General features: G+C 44.2%; 2 protein-coding genes and 1 long non-coding RNA gene across 7 annotated transcripts in view; 2 read left to right on the top strand and 1 right to left on the bottom strand.

Annotated features, from left to right (window-relative positions):
* CSNK2A2 (casein kinase 2 alpha 2) overlaps positions 1 to 7,557 on the top strand; it is a 35,772-nt gene extending 28,215 nt beyond the window's left edge. The window contains exons 11-12 of one of the 3 annotated variants that reach the window (XM_081032167.1): positions 1,214 to 1,307; positions 6,690 to 7,557. In XM_081032167.1, coding sequence (XP_080888293.1) covers positions 1,214 to 1,290 — 77 coding nt within the window. In that variant the 3' untranslated portion in view covers positions 1,291 to 1,307; positions 6,690 to 7,557. Of the gene's footprint in view, positions 1 to 1,213; positions 3,931 to 4,159; positions 4,293 to 6,689 lie in introns of those variants that run through there. The other 2 variants (XM_081032168.1, XM_081032166.1) reach the window with 2 other exon arrangements.
* LOC308490235 lies at positions 4,984 to 14,149 on the bottom strand. Of its 2 annotated transcripts, XR_013992181.1 has the most exons (5): positions 13,910 to 14,033; positions 11,666 to 11,803; positions 9,405 to 9,499; positions 7,551 to 8,723; positions 4,984 to 5,509 (listed from the first exon to the last, which is right to left on the bottom strand). It is a non-coding gene; the product is annotated as an uncharacterized lncRNA (long non-coding RNA). The 2 variants fall into 2 exon arrangements; XR_013992180.1 differs by lacking the exon at positions 9,405 to 9,499 and having other exon boundaries at positions 13,910 to 14,149.
* Positions 14,150 to 14,328: 179 nt separating this feature from the next.
* Positions 14,329 to 23,479, top strand: part of CFAP20 (cilia and flagella associated protein 20) — a gene marked incomplete at its 3' end in the record, with an annotated part of 76,096 nt that continues 66,945 nt past the window's right edge. For both annotated transcript variants that reach the window (XM_081031336.1, XM_081031335.1), the window contains exons 1-2: positions 14,329 to 14,690; positions 23,130 to 23,209. In XM_081031336.1, coding sequence (XP_080887462.1) covers positions 14,607 to 14,690; positions 23,130 to 23,209 — 164 coding nt within the window. In that variant the 5' untranslated portion in view covers positions 14,329 to 14,606. The remainder of the gene's footprint in view (positions 14,691 to 23,129; positions 23,210 to 23,479) is intronic.

The following is a 23,479-nucleotide window of genomic DNA, read 5'->3' as shown; positions in this document are numbered from 1 at the left end:
TGAGTTGATAGGTCACAAGTATCTAAAATTTGTTTTCAAATATATACATTTGTATGGAAACCCAATCTAAGATTGTTTTCCCCCTCAGAATGCAAGTAATTAATTAATTGAAAAATAATAAGATAGCCAATAGTATATTTTAAAGAAGGAAATGAGTTAAATTTGAGGAAAGGAAAGTAGATATGGAAAGACCTCACTTAAATCCAATCTGAATTACTGACTTCTTAGGTCCCACTTCAGAATTTGTGTATGTATTCAGTTTATGTGGTTGCGTATTGTTCTGCATGAATCTAGTTCTCTCCACTAATAAAGCACATCTCACACTTTCTTCTTCTTATCATCATTGTGAGATGATTTAGTCCGGTCAGAGGAAACAGAATAAGGGAGATTAAGAGACCTGTCTCAATTCACTATTTGAAATTAAGATAGTGAAGAAAGAAAACTTTAGTAGTTTTAGATAATAAGAAAACTTTCAACTTGTCTGGTTGCTTGACCAATATGCTATCTTTCCTTCTTTTTTTCCCCCTTTGGAGATTGACTAAGTCTTGCCTGAAGAATACATCACTATATGGTCTTGAACCTACTGGCCCATAAACATTAGTAGATAGCAAGTTGAAAAGGTCAAGTGCAACTTGATGTCTTTGTTCCAGTTTCTGGCACGGAAAGCTATTTTCACCCTTTGAGTTAGATCGAATTAAGAACACTGATATTTACAATATGTAATTCATGATCTGTCTACTTTTCTGAATACAACACATACTTCTATAAAAAAATTTCTCAAACTACTTTTGCTTAAAATTGATAGGTTTTCTAATGGCTCTTTTTATTTAACCTTTCCTCTGAAGTGCTTATTATTACACATGCTTTGAAGAGATTGGGGGTTGGGTATGATGTTAGTATTCAAGGAAAATAACACATAAGAAAATTAGTAGGAATTTTGAGCATTGGGAAATGAGTGTTTGAGTGACACTCTTTTCCATGAGTCTCAGTGGTTGAATTTGTACTCTGAGGAAGTGTACAAGCATTTCCCCTGATCGTTTTCAGTGTCTGGTTTTTCTATAACCAGAATTCTGTAATTTCTGTTGCCCCCCTGACCCTGACTCTTCCGGCAGTGTGTATCTCTATGTCACTGTGGAGGGGCTGGGTTTGTCGTGATGTCCTCTCCCGCGCTGAGCACCCTGATTCTGCTCACTTCCATCCTGTTTTTTTGCAGACCCAGTGGTGAAGGAGCAGTCCCAGCCCTGCGCAGATAACGCTGTACTTTCCAGTGGCCTCACGGCAGCCCGATGAAGACAGGGAAGCGACGGGTAATGCGGCGTTGATGCTTGCCAATAAAACCAACCAACCAAACAAATCTTGAAGGAAAACTACAGTGTGATAAAAAGAAATTCTAGTCATTCCTTCTAAATGCAAAGAAGAGTAAAGACCTAAAAGTCTGTCAAAAAGAAAGAAACTCCCCAGTATAGTCTGCAGGGAGCTGCCACTCTGGCAGCGTGACGATGCACATAGTTCAGGATCTGAGGGCCTCTCCCTTTGGAATGCATGGGAGATGAGAGACTCGGAGTTGTTGTGCAGTTACCTTTACTTAACAGGAGACCACTGTTGAATTAACACGTTCGGTCAACAAGCTCTGAATATCTGACTTCCTATCTATTCCACTGTGGTCTGGGTTTCCTTGGGTGAGATTCAGGCTCAAGTTTTAGCAACACGTCAGCAGTCTATACTGACACACCAGCCTCATTTGTGAAAAGGAGGTATTAAAACAGTGACAGTATTTTTTTTTAAAGCTCTTTTACAAATCCATGTTTTATGTATTTTTTTATGACATGAGCTCTCTAGGAAATGTACCTCATCCCTGCAGGTTCCTTCTAAGTGAATTCATTTGGGAGCAAACTGCAGTCACTCTCACGAGTCCCCTTTGATGTCAGCAGACATCACGTTAAACCTTGTGATGCCATGAATAGGTCCATCTGTCTCATCAGAAGTTAGATGCTAAGTACATATCTTGGAGCTCACTGTAACCTTTGTTGATTTGCCTAACCATAAAATCTTGTTGCTATTTTTTGTGTAGCTTTTTTTTTTTTTGGCAGCCTTATAAGGAGACCTCACCATTTCCCAGCACATCCTGCGTGTGCACCTATTTTAATGCATCTCTCTGAAACAAAGACTTTGTTCACAACCATAACTAAAGCTGGAAGTCAGTCTTTAGGCAGGTTGGGGAGGGAGAAAAATGTCCTATTAGAATTTATTAAGGAATGACCTATTGGGTGAAAAAAAGGTCCTTCCCCACCCCGCCTTTTGCCTCTTTTTATCCCCATGAGAAATAATTTCCCGCTGTAATCAGGGTAATCTGCATTTTTTTAAAGCTCTGATAGGTAATACATGAATGTGACAGCAAAGATAGTGTGTCTTACATGGAGGGACTGGAGTTGGTGGGCAGGGCCACCCCATTACCCAAGCGACCAAGGAGAAGAAATGCTTGGGGAAGGGAGTGGAGCTCCTGGAGCAAGTCTCGAAGCTTGGGACCCATTGTGCCAGCCTTCACCTTAGCAAAGGAAGCTGGATTTTGTTTAAGAAAATTAAAAATAGGGCTGATTGCATTTGGGGGACTTGTCACCAACATAGTTTGCAAGCAGTCCCCTTACCCCAGCTCTGCAGAGCCAAGCTGTGGGGACCTCACACACCTAGGCTAGAGCTAGAGGTGTCTACCACCACATCACACTTTAGGATTTATTAACTATTTAATAATGCCATACGTTTTAATAAGGTTAGATTGTTTGTTTGAAAGCATCTGTTTACATTCCATATTCCAATAAAGTCATATTGGTATTGGTAGTAGGTCCTATCTCTAAAACATAGATTCTATTTTTTGTCATTTGGTTGGTGGGAACTTAAAATACAAATAAAACTCTTATTGCAGAGTTGAGCTTACAGATTAAAAATAAATAATGTCCCAAAGCCAGAAAATGCATTCAGTTAAGGTTCTCATACCCATACTACCTGCCTGCATTGCACATTCTGTATATTAATGTATACATTTGTTCTACCTGAAAATTAAAAACAAGACATGAGCTCTTGGCTGAACCTATATTGCCATGTCAGGCAGTAAAACTCAGTGTTTCGGACTATCAAAAGCCTTCTAATGTGCCCTTTTAGGTGACACTGAACTGTTGGTTATTTTCAGGGAGATGTGCCGCTGTGTGTCTTTCCTGCCCCCTACCTTTCATCTCCTCCTTTGGCCCTCCCCCCTCCCCTTTTTTTTTTAAGTTGCCTGTCTGGACCAGCAGGGGGGCTCGACTGGAGAGTCTTGGTGAAGTAGCCCCGTTTCTTTCCCTTGGGTCCCCAGAGGCAATAAAATCATCTGGAGAAGAGGCAGGTGATTTCCTTGTGCCTCGCTCTCCTTTGGTCATGATTTAATAGGTGCAAACGTGCTAATTTGCCTATCCTTGGGCTCTGTAACTTCGGCTTTAACACAGGTGTCATTCTTCCTTTTTGTGCGTAGTTTACTTTTCCACCACCTACGCTTCTACCTCTCTTCATGCCTCAGACATACAGCAGGACTGAGTGTGAAGTACTCCTTTCTGAGTCTGGTCTTCACACCCAGCTTGCTGGCTGGCTGACTGTACGTTGTTCTTTCTCAGACTGAAGTGAGTCCAGTCCAGACCTTTTCTCTTTTACCTGGGTTAGGAGATGGTCTTGGAGTTCCAAAAGAGGGATGAGAGAGAGAGAGAGAGAGAGAGAGAGACTGACTGTGTGTAGGAGTGGGAGTCTAGTCTTCTTTAGATTAAGCTATGGTATGTTTACCCACCCACTGTCCTTCTCAGTGTATTTCTTAAATTCATCTCAGTAATTTTCATTAGACATTGTGTTTGCTTAGTTACCTTATAACAGGTTAAAAGTGCCTATGATAGGACTTACTACTTCCTATAGAAAAGCAAAAAAAAATGTGGGGAACAGGGTAGTGTTACACTATCATCTCAGGTACTGCCGATGTTCGAGAACATAGAGCTGGTATGGTGAGAACAGGAGGTCCCTATGCCAAATGCATAGGGTATGAGTCTTTTGGCACCATGAGCGTAACTACAAGGTTTCGTCTCAGCTGAGAATTCCTATGGTGAGAACAGAACTGCTAATATTTTCATCTGTGGTTTCCTTGCAGTTCAGTCTTCCTGGATCATACCAGCTGGCCTGCTCCTAGCCTATCTTGTCCTTGTGGTAGCTGACTGGGTGGGAGAAGCCATGAAGTTATGCACACCAAGCATTTCCAGGTCTTACAAATTAGAGGAGTGCTGCTGCCAGTTCTGTGTGGCACTTAAACCTCCGTCACTCCACGGGGTCTCCTAACAGACGTTCTCTAGCACATCGGTACTCACAAGGCTTAAAGCAAATGTATTTCCTTGCAGAGAAGGAAGGTGCTCTCAGACTGGTTGATTAATTAGAGCTTGTAATCCCTGGGGGCTGGGAGAGAAACAGGGTAGGGAAGAAAGGGAACCGATAAGAGTCAACAGGTCCAGCTGGAGGAGGGGACATGACTTCAGGGAAGAAAAGTAGGGTGCACGGAGTTCATGTTCTGGAATGTGCCCTGAGGTGGGCACTGCCCCCTGGATTGGTTCCAGTGGGAGAGGAAGGTGGTGGTCTTGCCGAGGCCGGATCTCAGTCTGTGCCTACTCAGGGAATGACTTAGGTTCTCCCAGGTGTGGCATTCCTGAGGGTGGAAGAATTACTGAGGGACATAAGCACCACCTGGAAGAACTCGCATGTGTATTGAAGTGGGTCTCCAAGGGTGTCCTCTAATGCCAGTGCAGGTGAAACGATTTGTTTAGACTCCTGTGTTACTTATTGCATGAGCATCCACAGGAAAAAGCAAACTTCCCTCCTGTCCGTAAACAGGAGCGGATAGTAACTGATCAGAGTCAAGGCCATTGAAATAGAAGCCCTTGCGAAAGCAAACGCAGGGGCCACATGAGCACACAAGAAACCAAAGTGATTGGATAATGTGCTGCCTTTAAAAACTACCCCCAGGGTGGGAACAGGGGAGGGGAGGTGGTGGGGAAACCAGTAATACAATTCTGAGCTACATGGATGTGTTAATGAAAAGGGCCATACACAGGGATGGTAGAGGCTGGGGAAAGCGATGCGGTGGGGTTACACAATGGGGCGAACGTTTGTGTAGACTCAACAATGTGCTACAAATGTGATACTTAATCCTGAACTACATGTATTGAGGATTGTTTAAGAAAACAAACAACTTTCATTGAATCAATAAATTAACAGTTTTTCACTTGCTGGCTTTTCTTGCTGTAAATGGTGACTAAGGTTGGGACAGAAATCTTGGCACCCTGTGGGAAGCTTGGATAAATCTTCAAGAACCATGGAGCCCATTTTCCTTCTGTTTGCAGAAAAGCAACACTGCCTGCTTGGTGATCCTTTATAAGTGACTGCAGACACAGTTGGCCACCTCTTTGTATCACTGGATGACTGATGATGTTATGATTTCCATGCTGCTGCCCTTAAGGGAAAGAAAAATGCCATGTTAAATCCTTGTTCATAAATAAAATGTTGATCATCACCAGCCTTCCCAAGTGGGAGACCAGCCACTGCTGAGGATGAGCTTGTGTTTCCTGACGGGAGGAGACGAGGGATAACCCCTGAACTGCGAACACGAGCACGAGTGTGTGGTGGTGGCAGTTAACCACTTGCGTGTGCAGACTTGCCTTTAGCAGGAGGTGGCACTGGAGTGGCATAGTGGGGATTGTTGTTTGTTGGTTCTTGCTGCCTCATTGCACCCCTCAGACACGTGCTGCTTGGAAGTGGCCTATTGTGTTGCACGACTTCAACCTTTGTGGTGGCGTGTTCTGCATTTGTGAAAATCTGCCCCCACCTGTTCCTTGCAACACTAGCAGGCACACGCTGGTGCTTGGCAGATGGCCGTGTCTTTCATCGGAGTGCTCCCTTCTCCCTGGCTGGTCCCTCTTTGGGGTTGGACACTTGGAAATGAGTGGGAGCGCTGAAAGGAACATAGTGGGGTCTTTTTTATCCTTGTGCGCCATGCGGCCTCATGATAAGCAGTAGGGACCCCTTTACCCAGCAGAAGTTTTCACATGATACAATGTTTCTGTGTGACAGCTTCCCAGGTGCAGAGCCCTTCCCCTCGGGGCTGTCATCCCGAGCTGAGACACAGCGGCTAGAATGCTGCTGGCATCTCACCACCCACTTCACCATGCGGGCTGTGCCAGGCAGCCACTTCCAAAGGAGATTTAAAAATATGGGAGCTCCCTGTTTGCTCTGTGTTAGTGGTCTCGGCCGAGTCACCTCATTGTTAGTCCTCAGTAAATCGGATCAGGTCTGATGGGGGCCTACAGGCGGACTGCTGAACTTGTAGCTTGGCGTCCTGGTCCTGAGAAGGGAGAGACCCGGGCACATCGTGGCGTCCAGTGCTCTCCCCCTGCTCAGAAGGCGGTGCACAGACTGCCTGTTAGTGGTGATCAGAAGAGGAAGGGAGAGGGTACTGTTCGGAACCCGAAAGTGTAGTTCTCACGAGGTTTTCCACAGAGTGGCATGGGAAAGTCAAGCTTGCATACACTGCCCAGCCCTCTTCAAAAGGACGCCACGTGCAAGTGGACGCCTGTCCTCACTCCTGGTCAGATTGATTAATGCCATCTTTCCCCTCCTCCCATCTCTTTCCCCAGGTCTGTTGCGGTTCCTCTCACTTTTCCATAAGCAGAACAAGAACCAAATCAAACGTCTTAACGTGTGTAGAGAGATCACGTTCCGTGAGCAGACACAAAATGGTGGCAGGTTTGGCGAGCACGAACTAGACCAGCTGAAGGGCAGCCCACCACCGTATATCAAACCTCACTTCCGAATGTAAAAGGTTCACACGCCTTTGGTTTCCTGTTGACTTCCTCCTGACCCAGAAAGCATGGGAAATGTGAAGGGTATGCAAAACGGTTGTTGGTTACTGTTGCTCCCCCGTGCCCTGACTTGTCCGGTGGCCACCTGTTTTTCCAACAGACCACAGACTCCACAGCAGGGAACGGGGACATATATGGCATGATGGGCAGTGACATATTATAATTTTAAAAGTATATATTATTGAATAAAAGGTTTTAAAAGAAATGTATGGAGAGTTTTCAGTATGGAAGGGGCCATTAACCAAGACCCATGGCCACAGAGGACTGAGTCAAACAGAAGAGCATTCATTCATGCCAGGTTCTAGCCAGAGGAAAGGTAGTCCCGGAGGTGAGAAGGGCCACTTTTAAGGATGTACTTTACAGAGATGAGAAGTTGAAGGGGGATGGTGAGCTAACCCTGGGAAAGGGGCAGGGGATTCAAGGAGACTCGGTGAGCTAGGAAAGCCTGAACTTGAACACATCTGTCCTCCCTTGACCTTTCCTTCCAGAGCTGGTGCAGCACCAGCAGTGTAAGTGGTAGATAAGTGGCACCTCTAGTGAACTCTGGAAGATGCCTTAGCCCCTTTGCACATGTCTTCATTCCACTTCTCACTCATGTGCCCTCTCCCCATGTCCCCTTCTGAAAAAGCATCGTACCTTGGAGGATGTTGAATCTGCTGTCCTGAGGCAGGGAAGGGGTCCTGGGTCTTGGGTCCAGATCGGGGATGCTTTGGATTACACTTTGAAGCTCCCGTGAGCTGAGAGGAAAAGAGGCCCACTCGATGTGAAGGAAGGGAAGAGAAGCACTGGTTGTGTTTGTTAAGTGAACAAAACTAAACCTGTTTTACAAATGAGGCTTCGCTGCCTCCCTCGGTCCTCCTCTTCTTGGACAGCTGTGCCACAGGGACGTAAAAGCAACAACCTGTGACTGCCTAGCCTGGTCTCTGACAGTGGCCTGTGTCTTCCCACTGCCTGCAGAGAGCAGAAAGAAGTACCAGGCAGACGCCAATGTCCAGGTGGCTGGATGGGGCACCCAATAGTTCTCCACAAAAGCCACTTGGGCTGCAATATTTCTTTCTCCCGTCTTTTCTGCTACTTGTCCTGAACAGGTGACTGGGAACCCAGGTGTGGCTGCTCAGTTTTTGAAGCAATTATGGGGGGAAAGCAAAGAGGTCTTTTAGGACTATCACGGCGTCATGGTGTCCCTGGAACCAGCTTCTGTGGTATCCAAGCATTCCTCAGGTGTGGGAGCTCAAGACTGCATGTCCCGGGACTCCAGAGAGTCCCATAGGCCCACCCCCAGCAGACTGTAAGGCCAATGGGACACTGAATGGACGGACTTGGTCCTTTCCAGCTCCGTCACCATCCTGGTGTTCTCTCTCATGTGGTCCTTTTGACTTGTTCTGCACATTTCTGTTTGTCCCCCAGATCTCCGGGACAGCATCCCGTACCTCGTTAGAATGAATGTGTTCCTGAAGCTCCTGTGGACGTGGTGCTTCGTGTGTGCGTGTTTATGTGCACAGCATGTTATTGCCATGTTGACGCACAGTGTTCAAGGGTCTTCCTGGACAGGAAGGGCCTCTATGGAGCAGCCACACGGTAGTTGGCTTGGGAGTTCTTGAGATGCCACACAGAACTGGAATGCTAGCTTCGTCCTCCGGGCTCCCTTCTCAACCAAGGCACTCTTTCAACTTCCCTGTGTGAAAGTCTTGTTTTCCAGAAACCTCTCAGCCAAGAATCTTGGGTTTTGTGCATGATTATTGCTCAGTGGGAGAGTGTTTGGTTGTAGAAAGAAAGGGAAGGATGAGTTTTTGTTTAGGTGGTTTTGACCTTGAGAGAAGGGGACAAGGAACCTGTTAACCCAAGACCAATCTAACGCTCATCCTCAACGTGCTTGGAAATTCAGAACATTAATTCATCTGCTTGTGGTTGGGTTGTTTAAAGTAATACTTCCTGAATTTTCCCGATTACTAAAATAATATATGCTCATGGTAAAAAATTCATGTTCATCAAAGTAAATAAGGAAAGCCTCCCCACCCACCCCGCCAACCACACATCTGTACAGAAAACCTCCCTTGGAGGTAACCGTGGTTACGTTTGGTATATGCCTTCCAGTTTTTTTCCTATGCATTTACTAACATTTTAAACTAGAATGACTTATTTTTACAGAAATGTAACCAGACTACATTCTTTTTCTGCAACTTGTGTTTTCACTTGTGAAAAATCTCACTGTGTTAGCATGTATGGATCTACCTCACCCTTTTTCGTGGCTGCATAGTACTCCCTACATGATGTGCGGCAGTGGAAGCAATCCCTTATTAATAGACTCTTACCAATACTATTAGCAATATTTCTGTGGTGAACACGTTTGCACATACATTTGTACACAGTATGTCTGTTTGTGAGATAAACTCTTTAAAAAGAACTGTGCCATGTGATTTTTGATGATTCACAGAAAGCAGTCTTCCACTCCCTTCTTTCACTGGTGTAGGTTGGAACTGGGATTGATACCTGTAGCCCTGGAGTTCTTGTGGGGCTCTTTCAAGCACTTGGGCATGGTGCCCAGGGTCTTAGACTTTTCAGGGGCCCACAGAAATGTTTGAGACCTGAAAAAAAATCAGTTTCTCATAATTAGTGAAGAGTCACAGACAATCACAAAATCAGATAAATTCAAAAGCAAATTCTAAAGATCTTTTCAAAAAAATTTCAGTAAAAAAATAATCTTGAACATGAAAAAGGGCTGCCTTTTAATATGTTTGCAGTGCTGTGGGGACGCCTTCAAAAATAAGCTTGCAGAGGGTTGACAAACATTTTTAAAACATCCCTGGCCAGAGGGGCCTGGGTGGCAGAATGGATGAGTAACTCTCTGTGGAGTATTCCCACAAAGCTGATAAGATAATGTGCCTCTCAAACGCGTTGTGCCACGTGAAGAAGCCAGATGCAAAAGGCTACCTACTGATTCCACTTCTGTGACATTCTGGAAAAGGCAAAAGTGTAGGAGTGGAGAACAGACCCATGGTAACCAGGGGTTTAGGGGGCGTTGGTGGAGGAGGGGTTTGACTAGGGATAGCCTGTGGGAGTCTGGGGGGTGATGGAACTGTCTGTATCCTGTGTGGCGATGGTTATCTGACTCGGTGCCTTTGTCAAAACTGTACACCAAAAAGAGTACATTTTACTGTGTGGAAGTTTAAAAATAAAAACTTGAAAAGCACAATAATGTGCACAGGCCCAACAGAGTCCCATGTGAACCTCACTCTCAGATTAGCAGGAGCCTCATCGGCCCACCACTGGCTTTCTATTGATGTCGTCAGGGCTGGTGGTCTTTGGACAAAACCAGTGCAGCTGGGCTTCCGTGGTCTTCCATCTGCCAGCTGAATGCCCCAGTCATTCAGACATTCTTACATCTTTGCTGTCAGCTAAAGGGTGATTCTCCAGGCACAGCTCTTCACCTCATTGTGATGCCTCCCCATCCCCATCAGCAAGAAGGGCGGAAGAATAAACTCCGCCTTACAGTGGGTGTCAAGTCCCTGGTGTCTCTTGGAGGCCAGGTGCTCTGAATTTTTGGGCTTGGACTGACAAGAACAGACTCCACTGTCCACTGGGTTTTAGCATCTGACCAGGGCTTTTGTGCACTGAAAAGGATTCTTATAGTTCCTGGTGTTTAAAATAATATCTTCATTATTAAAGCTATACATTTAAAACTCTTAAATTTGTCTTGTGTTTTTAAAATCAATTTACAAACCTTGTTATAACTACAAACTAGTTGGTTTTGTATATAAATATGAACAATTCTTTTGCTTACTCTTTGATCAATGCTCACTTAATCCAAAAATTAATGGTTTAAACCCTAAACATTGTTCACACTTAATCTGTTTTTTTTAGACATTTCAAAGTCACCCACATATTTAATCTGATTTGCACGAACTTCCAGTAGCTAATATGAAAGACCTAAAATCTGATGAAATCTTCCTAAGCATTCAAATACTAACAATATCTTAAGTCTAAACTCAGAGATAAAACAAATCAAAATCTTTTAAACATTCATTGTTTACAAACTTAATTAAAATTTTTAGATATTTTTAAATTAAAACATCACAAACCTAATTTCAAATTCCTTTAAGCATTTCAAATTCAAAGTATCAGAACCTAATACCTTATCTTAAATACTTCAAATATCTTAAATAACGAACAAAATGTCCCAATAATCAGAAACTTATTCCTCATTTTGACATGAATTACTGAGAAAATGTGTTTGATTTACTTGCCATAATCTCTGTGTTTTGACACCCTGTCAAGGGGACATATTCAATCTCAATGCAGGACTGTGATTTGTTCATGGTCAGAGATTCTGGGCTGGGCACAGGACTGGTTGCTACTTTTGTGATGGTTCTACCCAAACTGCAGGTTAAGAAACAGCCCTTTAGAGTAAGTAATGGGATTCCCAAAATCACCATACTCACGCAATTACTTGACCTCTTGCAACTTTTAAAACTGGCCTAATTTGTATCCGTTGAGTTTCTGTACCCACTGCCCAGATTGTAATCGCTGTACTGCTTCATTAGATGCTGTCCTTTTATTATGTTTTAAAACTGACTCATCTACCCTATTCTAATTGTATAATCAGTGAAGGAAGCAACTTATTAGCAAGATTTTTGTGTTTTGTCGTTACATGCCTTCATGTTGATGAAGTGAAAGTGATCTTGAAATACAGTGTTCAATGCATGTTTCTGTGAGAGACATCTGTAGTTTTAGATTAACTGGGTGTCCATTACCTTTGAAATAAAGGTAAATGTCAGAGGTGACCATTTGACTAGTGCGTCCGTCTGTCCGTCCATCCATCCACCCACCGTCTCATGCAGGTGGTGGGGTGCTGGGTGCTGTGACACATGCGCAGAAGATACAGGCTGCACCTGGAAGAAGCATGCCAAAATCAAGTCTACATGTTTGCCTAACAGTAATTTCTGTTCTCCAAACTTTTGATCAAGTCATCTTGACGTAGCCAAGGCCGACGATACTTTGATGATACTTTGAATCCAATAAACTTTGAACCTCAACCTAAGGAAAAACAACACAGTTCATGTGGACACTCACTGAGGATGAGTAGTTAGAAGCAAGCACTTGCATTTTCTCCATCAGCTTGCTCATCAATGGGCTATCTGTTCAGGGCACTTAAGCCCACGCATATTTAAGGTGTTTCCATTTTAACTGCAGAGAGTGCATGGTTACTGAGAGAAATGTGAGCAGGCAAATGGAACAGGTGAACCCTAATTCTCAGCAGATCTCTATTGTCTGGACGGGTCTGGAGCTGCTGAGGCCAGGAGAGTCTGTGCTGGGCCTGCAGTGACCAGGAACCCCAAGTCTGTGACTTTCATTCACAGATTCAACATTTACTTAACTGTATACCCATTTTTTGTTTTTTTTTTTGCTGGCATTTGGTTTGAGTACTGGAAATACACCTATGAGCAAGACAGATCAAATTGTTTCTCTCAGAAGCTCAAAATCAAATGCAGGGAGACAGACAATAAATGTCTACATAGACTATCAAGTACTGATATGTGCTATGAAAAAAGAATAAAGCAAGGTATGAGAGACGAGTAGTTAGGGTGTGGGGGTGCTACAAAATTATTTTCACTGCCCAAAAGTCCTCTGTGCTCTGCCTATTCATCTCTCCCCACAACACCACCCCTGGCAAGCACTGATCTTTTCATTGTCTCCATAGTTTTACCTTTTCCAGAATGTTAATCAGACAGTATGTATAGCCTTTTGATATTGGCTTCTTTCACTTAGTATTGGCATTTAAGTTTCCTCCATGTCTTTCCATGGCTTCATAGCTCATTTCTTTTTAGCACTAAATAATAGTGTCCATTATTATAATCCATAACTATTGTCCATTGTCTGGATGTAGCAGTTTATCTATTCACCTACTGAAGGACATCTTGGTTGCTTCCAGGTTTTGGCAATTATGAATAAAGCTGCTGTAAATCCATGTACAGGTTTCAGTATGGACATAAGTTTTCAGCTCCTTTGGGGAAATACGAAGGAGTGGCATTGCTGTATCCTACGGTAAGTGTACGTTTAGTTTTGTAAGAAATTTCCGAACTTTTTCAAAGTAATTGCACCATTTTGCATTCCCACCAGTGATGACTGAAAGTGCCTGTTGCTCCACATCCTCGCCGGCATCTGGTGCTGTCACTGTTCAATGGAACAGAATAAAAAAAAGTCCTGCAATGGACTCAAGTGCGCACGAAAATCTAATGTATGATAATCGTGTGTCCCCCTAGGATATTTTTATAACAAGGGAAAAATTGTTCACTGCGCTCAAGTATATACAGTCCCCAGAAATCATTCAAAAATAACGGTTTCATATAAAAAGTTTTGACTTTCTACTGCAATAGGATCCATATATCCCCCCCCCACCCACCCCCACCCCATGCCTGGAAGTTCTGGCTCAGTTGTTCACCAGATTGCCGTGAGGATTAAATGATTTAGTAAAGCTAAGGCGCTTAGTATAGTGCTTGACACATAATGCTCGGTTGATGTTAACGATTATCAGCGCTGACGATGAAGTTAGCTGCGAACTCCTTTTCCATCAGCCGCCACGCCCAGCACGGGCCTGGGCACGGACTGTAATATTCAGGCACATGCTCAGTACGTGACTGGTCTTCAACATTTTGGATTTCTTCCACACTTGAAATATCATAGCTTATTTTATGTCTTTAAATAAAATGTTCTGAGCATTGATTTAAAAAAAAACACACCTGCTGTTGATTCAACTCAACCAACGTGACTTTGTTTTGTTTAATTTTATTAACGTCTGCTTTTCCCTTAACGTTCCGGCTTTCTTGTTTTGTAATAAGGCATTCAAGGCATACATTTTCCTCAAGCGTATTGCTTTGACTACATTCCCCAAGTTAAGATATGTGGTGTATTCATAGCGACGCTGTTAATAATTAAAGCAATGATGCCTATAAGGCGCTCAGTTGGTGATTGATACCGGTTAGCTGCTTTAATCTTACCTTGTACTCGGCCAACAAGCATTTATTTGGCATTCGCAGGACACCGGGTGAACACTTGCCTAACCAGGCATCCTCACTGGCCTTTCTCCGCTTCTCTTTTGTGCTTCTAACTTCTCCTCGCCCCTCAGGGGGCGGGGCTTGGTCTTCAGGCCCCGTGACCCCACCCTCGCCAGGTTCCCATGACGACACTGCACAGGTGTAAACAATCCATTCCATCTCCTGAGTCTCCTTCCGCTTCCCAAAAGCAGCTCCGAGCCGCGATGGGAAAAGTAGTCCCTTGGCAACGGCGTTCTTTGCGTGAGGAGGCGGAACTAGGGCGGGCTTAAGAGCGAAAGGAACAGGAAGTCCGTGAGCCCTGGGGCGGGATTGGCCCCCGCGCTCGCAAGGGGCGGGCTCAAGTAGGCGGAGGGATCCGTTTTAAGAGACGGGCGGCCCCTAGCCTCCATTTAAGACGAGAAGAGTGGCGCGCGCGGCGGTTACTGGGGCTTAGGTCCTGGGTTGGCGTGGTTGTTGTGGGAGCTGGAACTCAGGCACGGAGCGTCCTGTGTCCACATCCAGCGGTCGGGGGCTGCCGGTGCGGAGGTCAGCAGCGCAGCATCCCTCGTTCGGCCCAGGGCCGGCTCCTTGTTTTACCTTCGCCGCTTGGTGCTCGTATCTAGGTCGCTGCGGCGCGGCCGAAGGGAAGGCCGCCTGCGAGATGTTCAAAAACACATTCCAGAGCGGCTTCCTCTCCATCCTCTACAGCATCGGCAGCAAGCCCCTGCAGATCTGGGACAAAAAGGTAACGGAGTGGGGGGGCGGCGGGGCAGGGCCGCGCTCCCGCCTTGTCCGGAGGCTGGGGACCGGGTGGTGGCGGGTAGATGTGTCGAGTTGGGGCCTGGGGGGGCCAGGCGGGCGCTGCTGTGCCCTGTGCCCGGCCTGATGTGACCGAGGCGCGAGGTGGGGGCGTCGTGTCAGCACGGGGTCCACGTGGGGCTGGGGTTAGGTGTCCAGGGGCCGTGGCGTGGTGAGGTCACCGGTCCCTCGCCGCAGACTTAACCTGTCAGTCAGTTCCTCTGAGCAGCGGTGTCCCCACTTTATAGCGGGGTTGATACGTGGTGCCTGTCTCATAGCATGAAATTCAGAAACTTGCTTGAGGCTGCTTTGGAAACAGATGAAAGGAACTGCTGTTCATTGATTTAACAAACAGTATTGACTGATAAGTTGTGCCAGGCGCGGTGCTGGGCCCTAAACACAGAGCCTTTGTTCCAGACAACCTTACACGTAGACGCACAGCCAGAACCAGTTATGTTTGGGGCTGATTTATTTGCTTCCTTCCTTTCGCTGATTCCAAATCAGTCAGAATGTGGTGGTGGCCTTTGGCACCTGTTCCATCCACACTTCTTGTGACTGGGGGTCTGTGCTGTGCCTTCAGTGCTTGGTTTCAACGTCAGGAAAATTGCAAAAATTGGTGACCAAGTCTTGTCTGCATGAATAAAGTCACAGCCACGTACAGGCCTCATTCTCTTCAGGCATCCACAGGCTGATACTTCCACTGGCCCCAGGAGATGAGGACCTGTCCACTTTTTGGAGGTGCTGTGTAGGGGGCCTGTGTGTCTAGCAGTCTGTGAGTTGGTCTGCATTTTATTCCAGTGATATTTCGTTTCTCAAGCAACTTCCCGGACATCTGTATCCTTTTTTGAATATAAGTTAAGATAGGCTGGTTATTGAGGGTATAACGGTATTGCTCTCCTCTGGGGGGAGAGTGAAGAGAGGGGGTATGTTGAATGGTGTTTTTATAGAGATGGAGGTGGAATGATCTAAATAAGCAGTTTATTGGTAATGAAGCCAAGAATTTTGGATTTCATTTCAGAAGACAACTTTCTTCCATTATCCAGATGAAAGTTTGGGGCCTCCTAGAGATGGGGAGAGAACCCAATCTGACAACCTTCTGGCTGTCACCACTAGGGAGTTCTGCACTCTGAAAGCGCTTTGAGGCTGGTGTGTTCATACTGTCATTTTTGTAAGGTAGTTGAAAGGTTTTAATATAATAAGTTTGGGCTTGATGCATATGTGAAAAATCTGACTGACTCTGCTCTTTCACAATGATTCTATCTGCAAGCTAGAGCTAATGCCAAGACTCTTACACAGGAAAGCAGTTCCTTGACTTTTTTCCTGCATTACTGAGGTTTTCGGTTGCATGGTTTTGTTCACATGAGAATAAAACATTGTAAACTCTGAAATTGTACCTCTCCAAAGAGAACCCGGATTGAGTGTACCAGGAAACTCTATAAGAACTTTGTAAGGCTTTCCAGCTGTGGCTTGACTTCTTACCGGCTGTCAGAAGACATGAAGACAGGGGCCTTGTTTGCCAGTTGAACTTGGAATTATAACAATGTGTCATTATAAGGCAATTGAAATAGACAATGGGACTTGGTCTAAGAGGAGAGGTTTTCAGAGCAGGTCAGAGAACTTGGTAACACTGAAAGGGATTCCAGTGGTAGGGAGGCCTCAGCATTTCTATTAAGGGAAACTTATCAGAGTTGCCCGTTTTAACTCTTCTGGGCTTGATCTTTTGTAATGTGTTTTATTTTTCCAGTGCAGCTTTTTTTTGACTAGTCAACATGTTTACACATGGAATATTAAAGCAAAGTAACCATGGTGCCCTGTGTCCCTTAACAACGCCACTAGAGGTCGGACGGTACCCTGATGACATAAACACATGTGAAAACATTGTTAGAGCAACAGGCAGGTTTACATGGTTTACATGGCAGGTTTAAATTAAACAGACATTTTGGCAAAGAAAACTTTTAGAAGAACACTCATTTTATTTCTTATTTTTTATTTTTTTGGGGGGAAGGGGAACAGGACTTTATTGGGGAACAATGTGTACTTCCAGGATGTTTTTCCAAGTCAAGTTGTTGTCCTTTCAATCTTAGTTGTGGAGGGCGCCGTTCAGCTTCAACTTGTTATCCTTTCAGTCTTAGCTGTGGAGGACGCAGCTCAGCTCCAGGTCCAGTTGCCGTTGCTAGTTCCAGGGGGCGCAGCCCACCATCCCTTGCGGGAGTCGAGGAATCAAATTGGCAACCTTGTGCTTGAGAGCCCACTGGCCCATGTGGGAATTGAACCAGCAGCCTTAGGAGTTAGGAGCATGGAGCTCTAACCGCCTGAGCCACCGGGCCAGCCAAGAACACTCATTTTAAGCAAAATTCTTATAATAGGAAAAGTTATTTATATGTTTCTACTCTTCTTGTTTAGACTAGATTAAAAAGTGTTTAGCAGTGAATTTTTTCCCCTGGGACAAGGGAAGGAAAGGGAAGAAAAGGGAAAGTTTGGGGCCAGATGCGTAGGCTTTATTGTATGTGTGCCTTTTCTCAGCTGTGTTATAAAGTCCTCAGTGTTGGGAATCCAGCCCGGTCGGAAAAACACTAGAAATTGATCTACTTATCGGATTTATTGAGCAACAGTTAAGTGACAGGTATCATGTGGATTTGGGGATATACAAAGTTAGAGAAGATATTTTCCCTGCTCCCGGGAATAAGGCAAAGTTGTAATAAGGGCAGAGCTTGATAGAGAGTGGGAAGGACTGTCCACATTATCTAGAAATGACCCTGACCTTTGCTGGTAGGTACATACTGGCTATGGTATGGTAATAAAGCATTAGTTATAGTAGTAACTAAAAGTAGGTGGTTTTAGTAATTTTGATTCACAAAACTTTACTATTCTCCTTCCTGAGTTATATAGAGAGAATTCTTGTAATTTGTTTTCTGTGAAGACTAATCTTGGGAAAATGAGGCTCTGTCTCAATACCAGTGTCTCAATACCAGTGAATTTGTATATTCCATATTTGTGGGTGTGGTTATATTGATAACACCTGCGTTTATCCATCACTCTGAGGTTCACAGCCCCTCTCCCCATCTCATTTTACAAATCTCATCTTAAACCTCATTTCATTGGGAGCTTAAGTGAAGCATCTCCCTCTCGATTAGGCGAGAAGGGTGACGTCGAAACCCCACTGCTGGAGTGTGATCAGACGCATTGGCTTTGTGTCCTGGCTCTGTCTTATGTCCTCTGCTGTGTAACCTTGGCAAGTACTTAACTACCCAGTTTTCTCATCTTACAGTAGTGCCACCTCCTTCTCATGGTTATGGAGAGTAAATGAAGATGTATATAAAAGGCAGCAGAGTTATGGCATACAAATAGGGCAGGGGACTGAGGGCAAGAGTAGAAAAAGAAGTTTAATCCAGCCTGATGTGCAGATACCTAGGAATAGGAATTACAGTAAAACCAGACTTCTCAAATTACAGTGACTTAGTCATGGTACCATGGCTTTCCTATCCATAATCCTTAAGATGGTTGGTGCCTGGTCATCCAGTTCTCAGGCTCACCTTCCCCCAGGTTGCTGCTTAGCAGTGACCTCCTGCTGAGCTGAAAGGAATCCTGTTCTCTTCCCCTTCAGGCTTTTGTACTTGCTGGTCCCTCTGCTGGGATCCCCGCTTCCACCTCCACGTTAGTCTCTAGGTCACAGCTTAAAGGCACTTCTCCTGGTTAATTTATATTCACTCATAGAACCTCTACTTTTCATCATACTCATCATACTTGAAATTAACCTCTTAAGATCTGTATTCCTGGCTAGACTGTAAGCTTCCTGATAGAGACCTTTGTAATTTTTCAAACCAAGAGCTCGGGAGAAATTAATGTTCCCTTAACTTCTGGATCCAGCAAATATTACATTTATTAAAGGACTTTTATGTGTAATGTAAACATTACTTCTGGTTTGTAAAGAAAATTCCAGGAGGTTCTATTCCTACTTATGCCTGTGTAAAACATCATTTTCAGTCTTTACTGGTAATATCCTTAAAAGTCTACTAAATGAAAATGTTAATTCATACAAGCTTCTCTTTCTTTCCTCTCACCTTGTCTTTAAGCTGCTGCTGATCCTTCTCGATTCCCAAACTAAAGATTAGAACCAGAGTTTTTGTGGTTGTTGCTGGATAGTATTAGATTCCCATTCCCTGTTCCTAATTTAAAGATGAACAAAGTCTCCTGAAAAAAGTTCCCACACCTTAGTTTCTAATTAGTAAACGTTGTTGGTCCATGTTAAACTGATGCAGTTTCCAATAGTAGAATTGAGAGCACTTGGATATGAAGGTATAGTAAAACTATTTTTTCAGACTTGCCCTGGGTCGGTCTGACGATATTTTTCATTATTCTGAGTAATAGCTTTTACTATAATTGGGCGAAGGCCTGGGTTTTACTTATACTTCCGCTTTCCAGGCACTGTTAGGAAGAGACTGGTTAGCAATGCACATAACGGTCCTTACTTTACCCAAGGGGTTGTTGTATATGCCCAGAGTTGCCTGTTTGCTGTCTGGATGGGCTCTATGAAGTGTAACAAAGGATGAGAAGTCTGACCGGTTGGAGCCTGCAAGGAAGGCGGAGACCCTGAGTCAGAGCTATGCCCAGTTCCCCCCACAGAGGTCTCCCTCTGCCTGTTCTCTGACTTCGAGCCCAGCCCCTAGCCCAGAGCAGAAAGGTTCCTGCTGAAATGGACAGCTCTAATGGCTTAATGTAAATTGGAACATGTGTCATTAAGACTAGGATGCCAGATGGCTGAGGGCTCAGCTGTCTGCCAGGATAAGTGGGTGGAGCCAGAAAAAAGGAAAGGTGGGGGTAGGGAATGGACACAACTCAGATGTTATTTTTAAAGCACTTGCAGAGCCTGGGCAAGCTTCCTCCCTATTCCAGTAGTATTTTTTTTCCCCTCAGCTTGACCCTCCTCCCTGGGGCTTACATTGAAGGGGAAAGAAAAAATTGGTGTTCTTTATTAGTTGCCCCAGCAACCATGGAAGAAAGCCTGGGAGAGGGATTGCAAGAAGGGCTTGGTGGTTCCCTCCTTGGTGTCTGCAGAGGCTGAGAACCATTCTGATTTGTAATTGTCCGTAGCCTGGGTTCTGAAGCTCCTAATGTACCTCCAGTTCATAGATTTGGGGGTGGGGGGCGGTCATGAAATTTAAAAAATGTAAAGTTGGCTTTATTTATTTATATATATATTTATTTATTTATGGAGGAATAAAACACTGTAGGCCACATTTTGACAGTGGGAATGTGTCATGAAGTAACAAAAGAATAAGTCAGAAATAATTGGCATTTGCTAATTTAGAGAGAAAAGTGAAATATAACCTGCTTTCACCCTAAGCAATAAATGCTGACCAGTTCATTTTATCTTCAAAGCCAGGCCTGCCTGGTGGTGACCTTTGAACTGGAAGAAGCTAAGGAAAGGAAGTTGATGCTTTCTGAGGCCACGTATCTTGTGATACGCATTTGAAAGAAGCTGGACTGAAGAGGGGGTTGCTTCCTGTAAGATCTTTACCATTTAAAACAGTAACAGTCGGATTGCCAGGTTAGTTAGGAAGCCTTGCCCAAACTGTCCATCCCCCTTTCCCCTTTCTTCCTCGCTTGAGAAGAGGTTTGGGGAGATTTTCCACCCTTTAAGTGTTCATATCCCTGATTAATTGCACCCCCATCCCCACCCCACTCTTTTCTTTCAGTGAGTTTGCATTTGCAGCCCATTGAACTTAATAAAGGAGAAAAGTTATAATTTACTAACAAATCAACTCAATTTGATTTCAAAGTTCTGGCAGCTTGTGATATAAGAATACTTGTGTTTTTCTTCTTTGAGGACTGAACTTGCTCGTTGGGCAAAGCTCTGGCTTGCCTCACCCAAGCCAGGTTAAAACTCTAGAAAGGCTGACGGGTATTCCTTTGAAAAAGCTGCCCTGTTTCCTCTGAGTTCTTTTGTGTTGCGGCTACATTAATTAATTTTTTAAGAATTAAATTTGCAAGTGTGGTTGCTGATGTGTGGCTGAAAGAAATGTCTCTCTGGGAAGTAATGGAAAGTCCACCTGCAAGTAAGCTCGTCTCTGAGGCAGAAGCAGTGGAATATACAGTTTGTCTTGGCTTCCAGTCTGTTGGCTTCTGCATGCATGGAAGGCACTGTTTTCTTCTGTAAAGACCTGAATAGCCAGATTTGCTAGAGTGAAGTCATCTGCTCTAAACTTTGAGATGGACAGAAGGCAAGTTCCCTGTTCCTCCCTGTGAAATCTGGCCATGCTTCCTGCAGCCGACGGAATCTTCTTGTTGACTCTGGCAGAGAGACCTTTGGGGTTGTAGGATTTGAGGCCGTGCTTTCAAACAGTGCTGGATAAATTGCAACGTGTTGCTTGGGCCCTAATTTATCCTTTCAATGTAACCATCTGTTTGAGTGTTGCCTTGTGTACTTTTTAAAAAAAAGAATGAAGTTATATTATAGAGAATATTTCATAGTATGTTACAAAATTAGTGTCTGCATCTTGTTAGAATACTACCAGCTTTTATCTATGTGACTGTATCACATTATTTGGAAATAATTTCTTGATTAATTCCTCCTTCACCATTTCGGTGGGGAGCTTTTATATGGGGAATGAGGTGGGTAGTGTTGGCATGTGCTATACAGACCCAAGCCTTGGTCTCCTTAATCTGCCTTGGAAACAGGCCTAGAATCCAAAGCCTCTTAGGAGGGCATTGGGTGTCACTAGCTTTGTTTGAGAAGCACTTCGTGTGACGTTTGTGTCTTGAGAACCCAAGAAATGGTACATTTGCAGAGGTCTGTTGCCCATCCACCCAGCACTCTGTCTCTGACAATGGGTGCCAAGGGGTGATTTGTGGGAGAGCATCTTCCTGCTGGCAGCCTGATGGACTCTGATATGCCCCGGGATCTCTGGTTTCCTGTAATAGTCCATGGTGGGTATGTTCTCCAGGAATGTTTAAAAAATCCTCCTTGGGACTATTCACATGTGCCAACTCTTACAGAGACAAATTCCAGAAGTCAGCAAATATCTGAAAGCTTACTTTATGCCTAGCACAGCACTGAACATCGCAGAAGGTGCAAATGATGCTCAGTACTTTACTTGATCCCTGTCCTTGAGCTTGTACTTTTAGAGAAAGATGGGCAGTGATGTCAGCTGTCACCTGGGTGACACCAAGCGCACAGCGAGTGGATCAAATTCACAGTAACAGACCTCAGAGGCTGATTTCTAAAAACAGAATGACATATTATTAATAATCTGTTTTGAAAAATACAACTATCAGATTCGAACCTGTATTCTTACCCTTACGCAAATCTAATGGAAAGCCAAATGACTGTCATTGAATATGACAGCCCAACACAGCCGTTTTCACTATTCCTAGAAAAAGATCACGTTTGTCTTCTGATGAATCTTGTTTTAAACCTGGTTGATCTGTTTCGTGTGTTAATACATTCAGACCTAACCGTTCAGCCCCGTCTCAGAATTATCGTTGTATATCTCTGCTCTGTCCATATTTGGTGCTTAAGAGTTTATAGCTCGAAGATAATTCTTCTTCCCTACATATTTTGGGAGGAGGAATCTGTATTGAATGTTGATTCCTTCTCATCATGTATCTCCTACACATGCAGCAAACAATACAAAACAATGTAGGATGAAGTGCTAAACGATGCAATCTGGGCTCCACGAACCAGAAAAACAGATCAGAGAGAAAAGAGATAGGTGTGGACCCAAAATGCTGTAGAAGGCTTCTGCGTGCGGCACAGATGGGACTTGAGTTCATACTTGAAAAAGTAGAAACTTAGGGAAAAGAAAATAAGCATGAAGTAGGACTAAACCTGGGGAATAATGCTTAAATTTTCTGGTTGCCCCCTGCTTCTCAGTGACACTCAGCGTTTGGCCTTTCTAGCTGAAGAGTGTGAGGCGGCAGTACGGGGCAGTGGAACGCCTACATGCTAATCCTGAGTCTCTTACTCAGGAGCTGTCCTTTGCACTCCCTGCGTGTCAATGTCCACATCTGTAAAGTGGAAACAATACTACGTACTTTGTGGGTTTTGTTGAAATAAGTGAGAGGATGCATGGGAGTGTCCTAGTGTGTGGTAGGAACTCAGTAAGTGTTAGCTTGAATCTGAATTGAATTGATTTCTTTGGGAAGAAACTTATCCTGATTTACAGATCGCCACATTACCTGCAGTTCCTGTGATGGTTGGGACCCTGTATAGAGCGGGAATAGCATGGGTTACATACAAGCTTCAACATAGCATGTCACAAACTTCTACGTTATGCCCTTTGGGCCACTGTGGTTTTCTTTAAATGGTCTTATTCAGCCTTCAAAACCTTAGTAAAGTTGTTGCCAAATATTCCAGTACTAAACGGTTTAACTTTCTTCCTTATAGGTGCGGAATGGCCACATCAAGAGAATCACGGATAATGACATCCAGTCCCTGGTGCTAGAGATCGAAGGAACCAATGTCAGGTAGGTTGCCACTCTGTTCTCCCGGAGACAGGGAGGCAGTACATCACAGAGGTGAGTGGCATGGACTGCAGAGTCAGACTGCCTCGTTTGCAGCCAGCTCTGCTGCTTAGAGCTAATCTTGAACAAGTTACTTAATCCCCTTGGCCTTCATTTTCTCATCTGTATAATGGAAATAATAATAATAGTACATCTTCCATATGGGGTTATTGTGAAGATTAAATAAGTGAATGTATATAAAACACTTAGAATCTGCTTAGCACATAGTGTGCA

This window comes from Rhinolophus hipposideros (genome assembly GCF_964194185.1).
Source record: "Rhinolophus hipposideros genome assembly, chromosome: 21".
In the NCBI taxonomy this organism is placed as follows: Eukaryota; Metazoa; Chordata; class Mammalia; order Chiroptera; family Rhinolophidae; genus Rhinolophus; species Rhinolophus hipposideros.
This window is presented reverse-complemented; position numbering and strand designations above follow the sequence as displayed.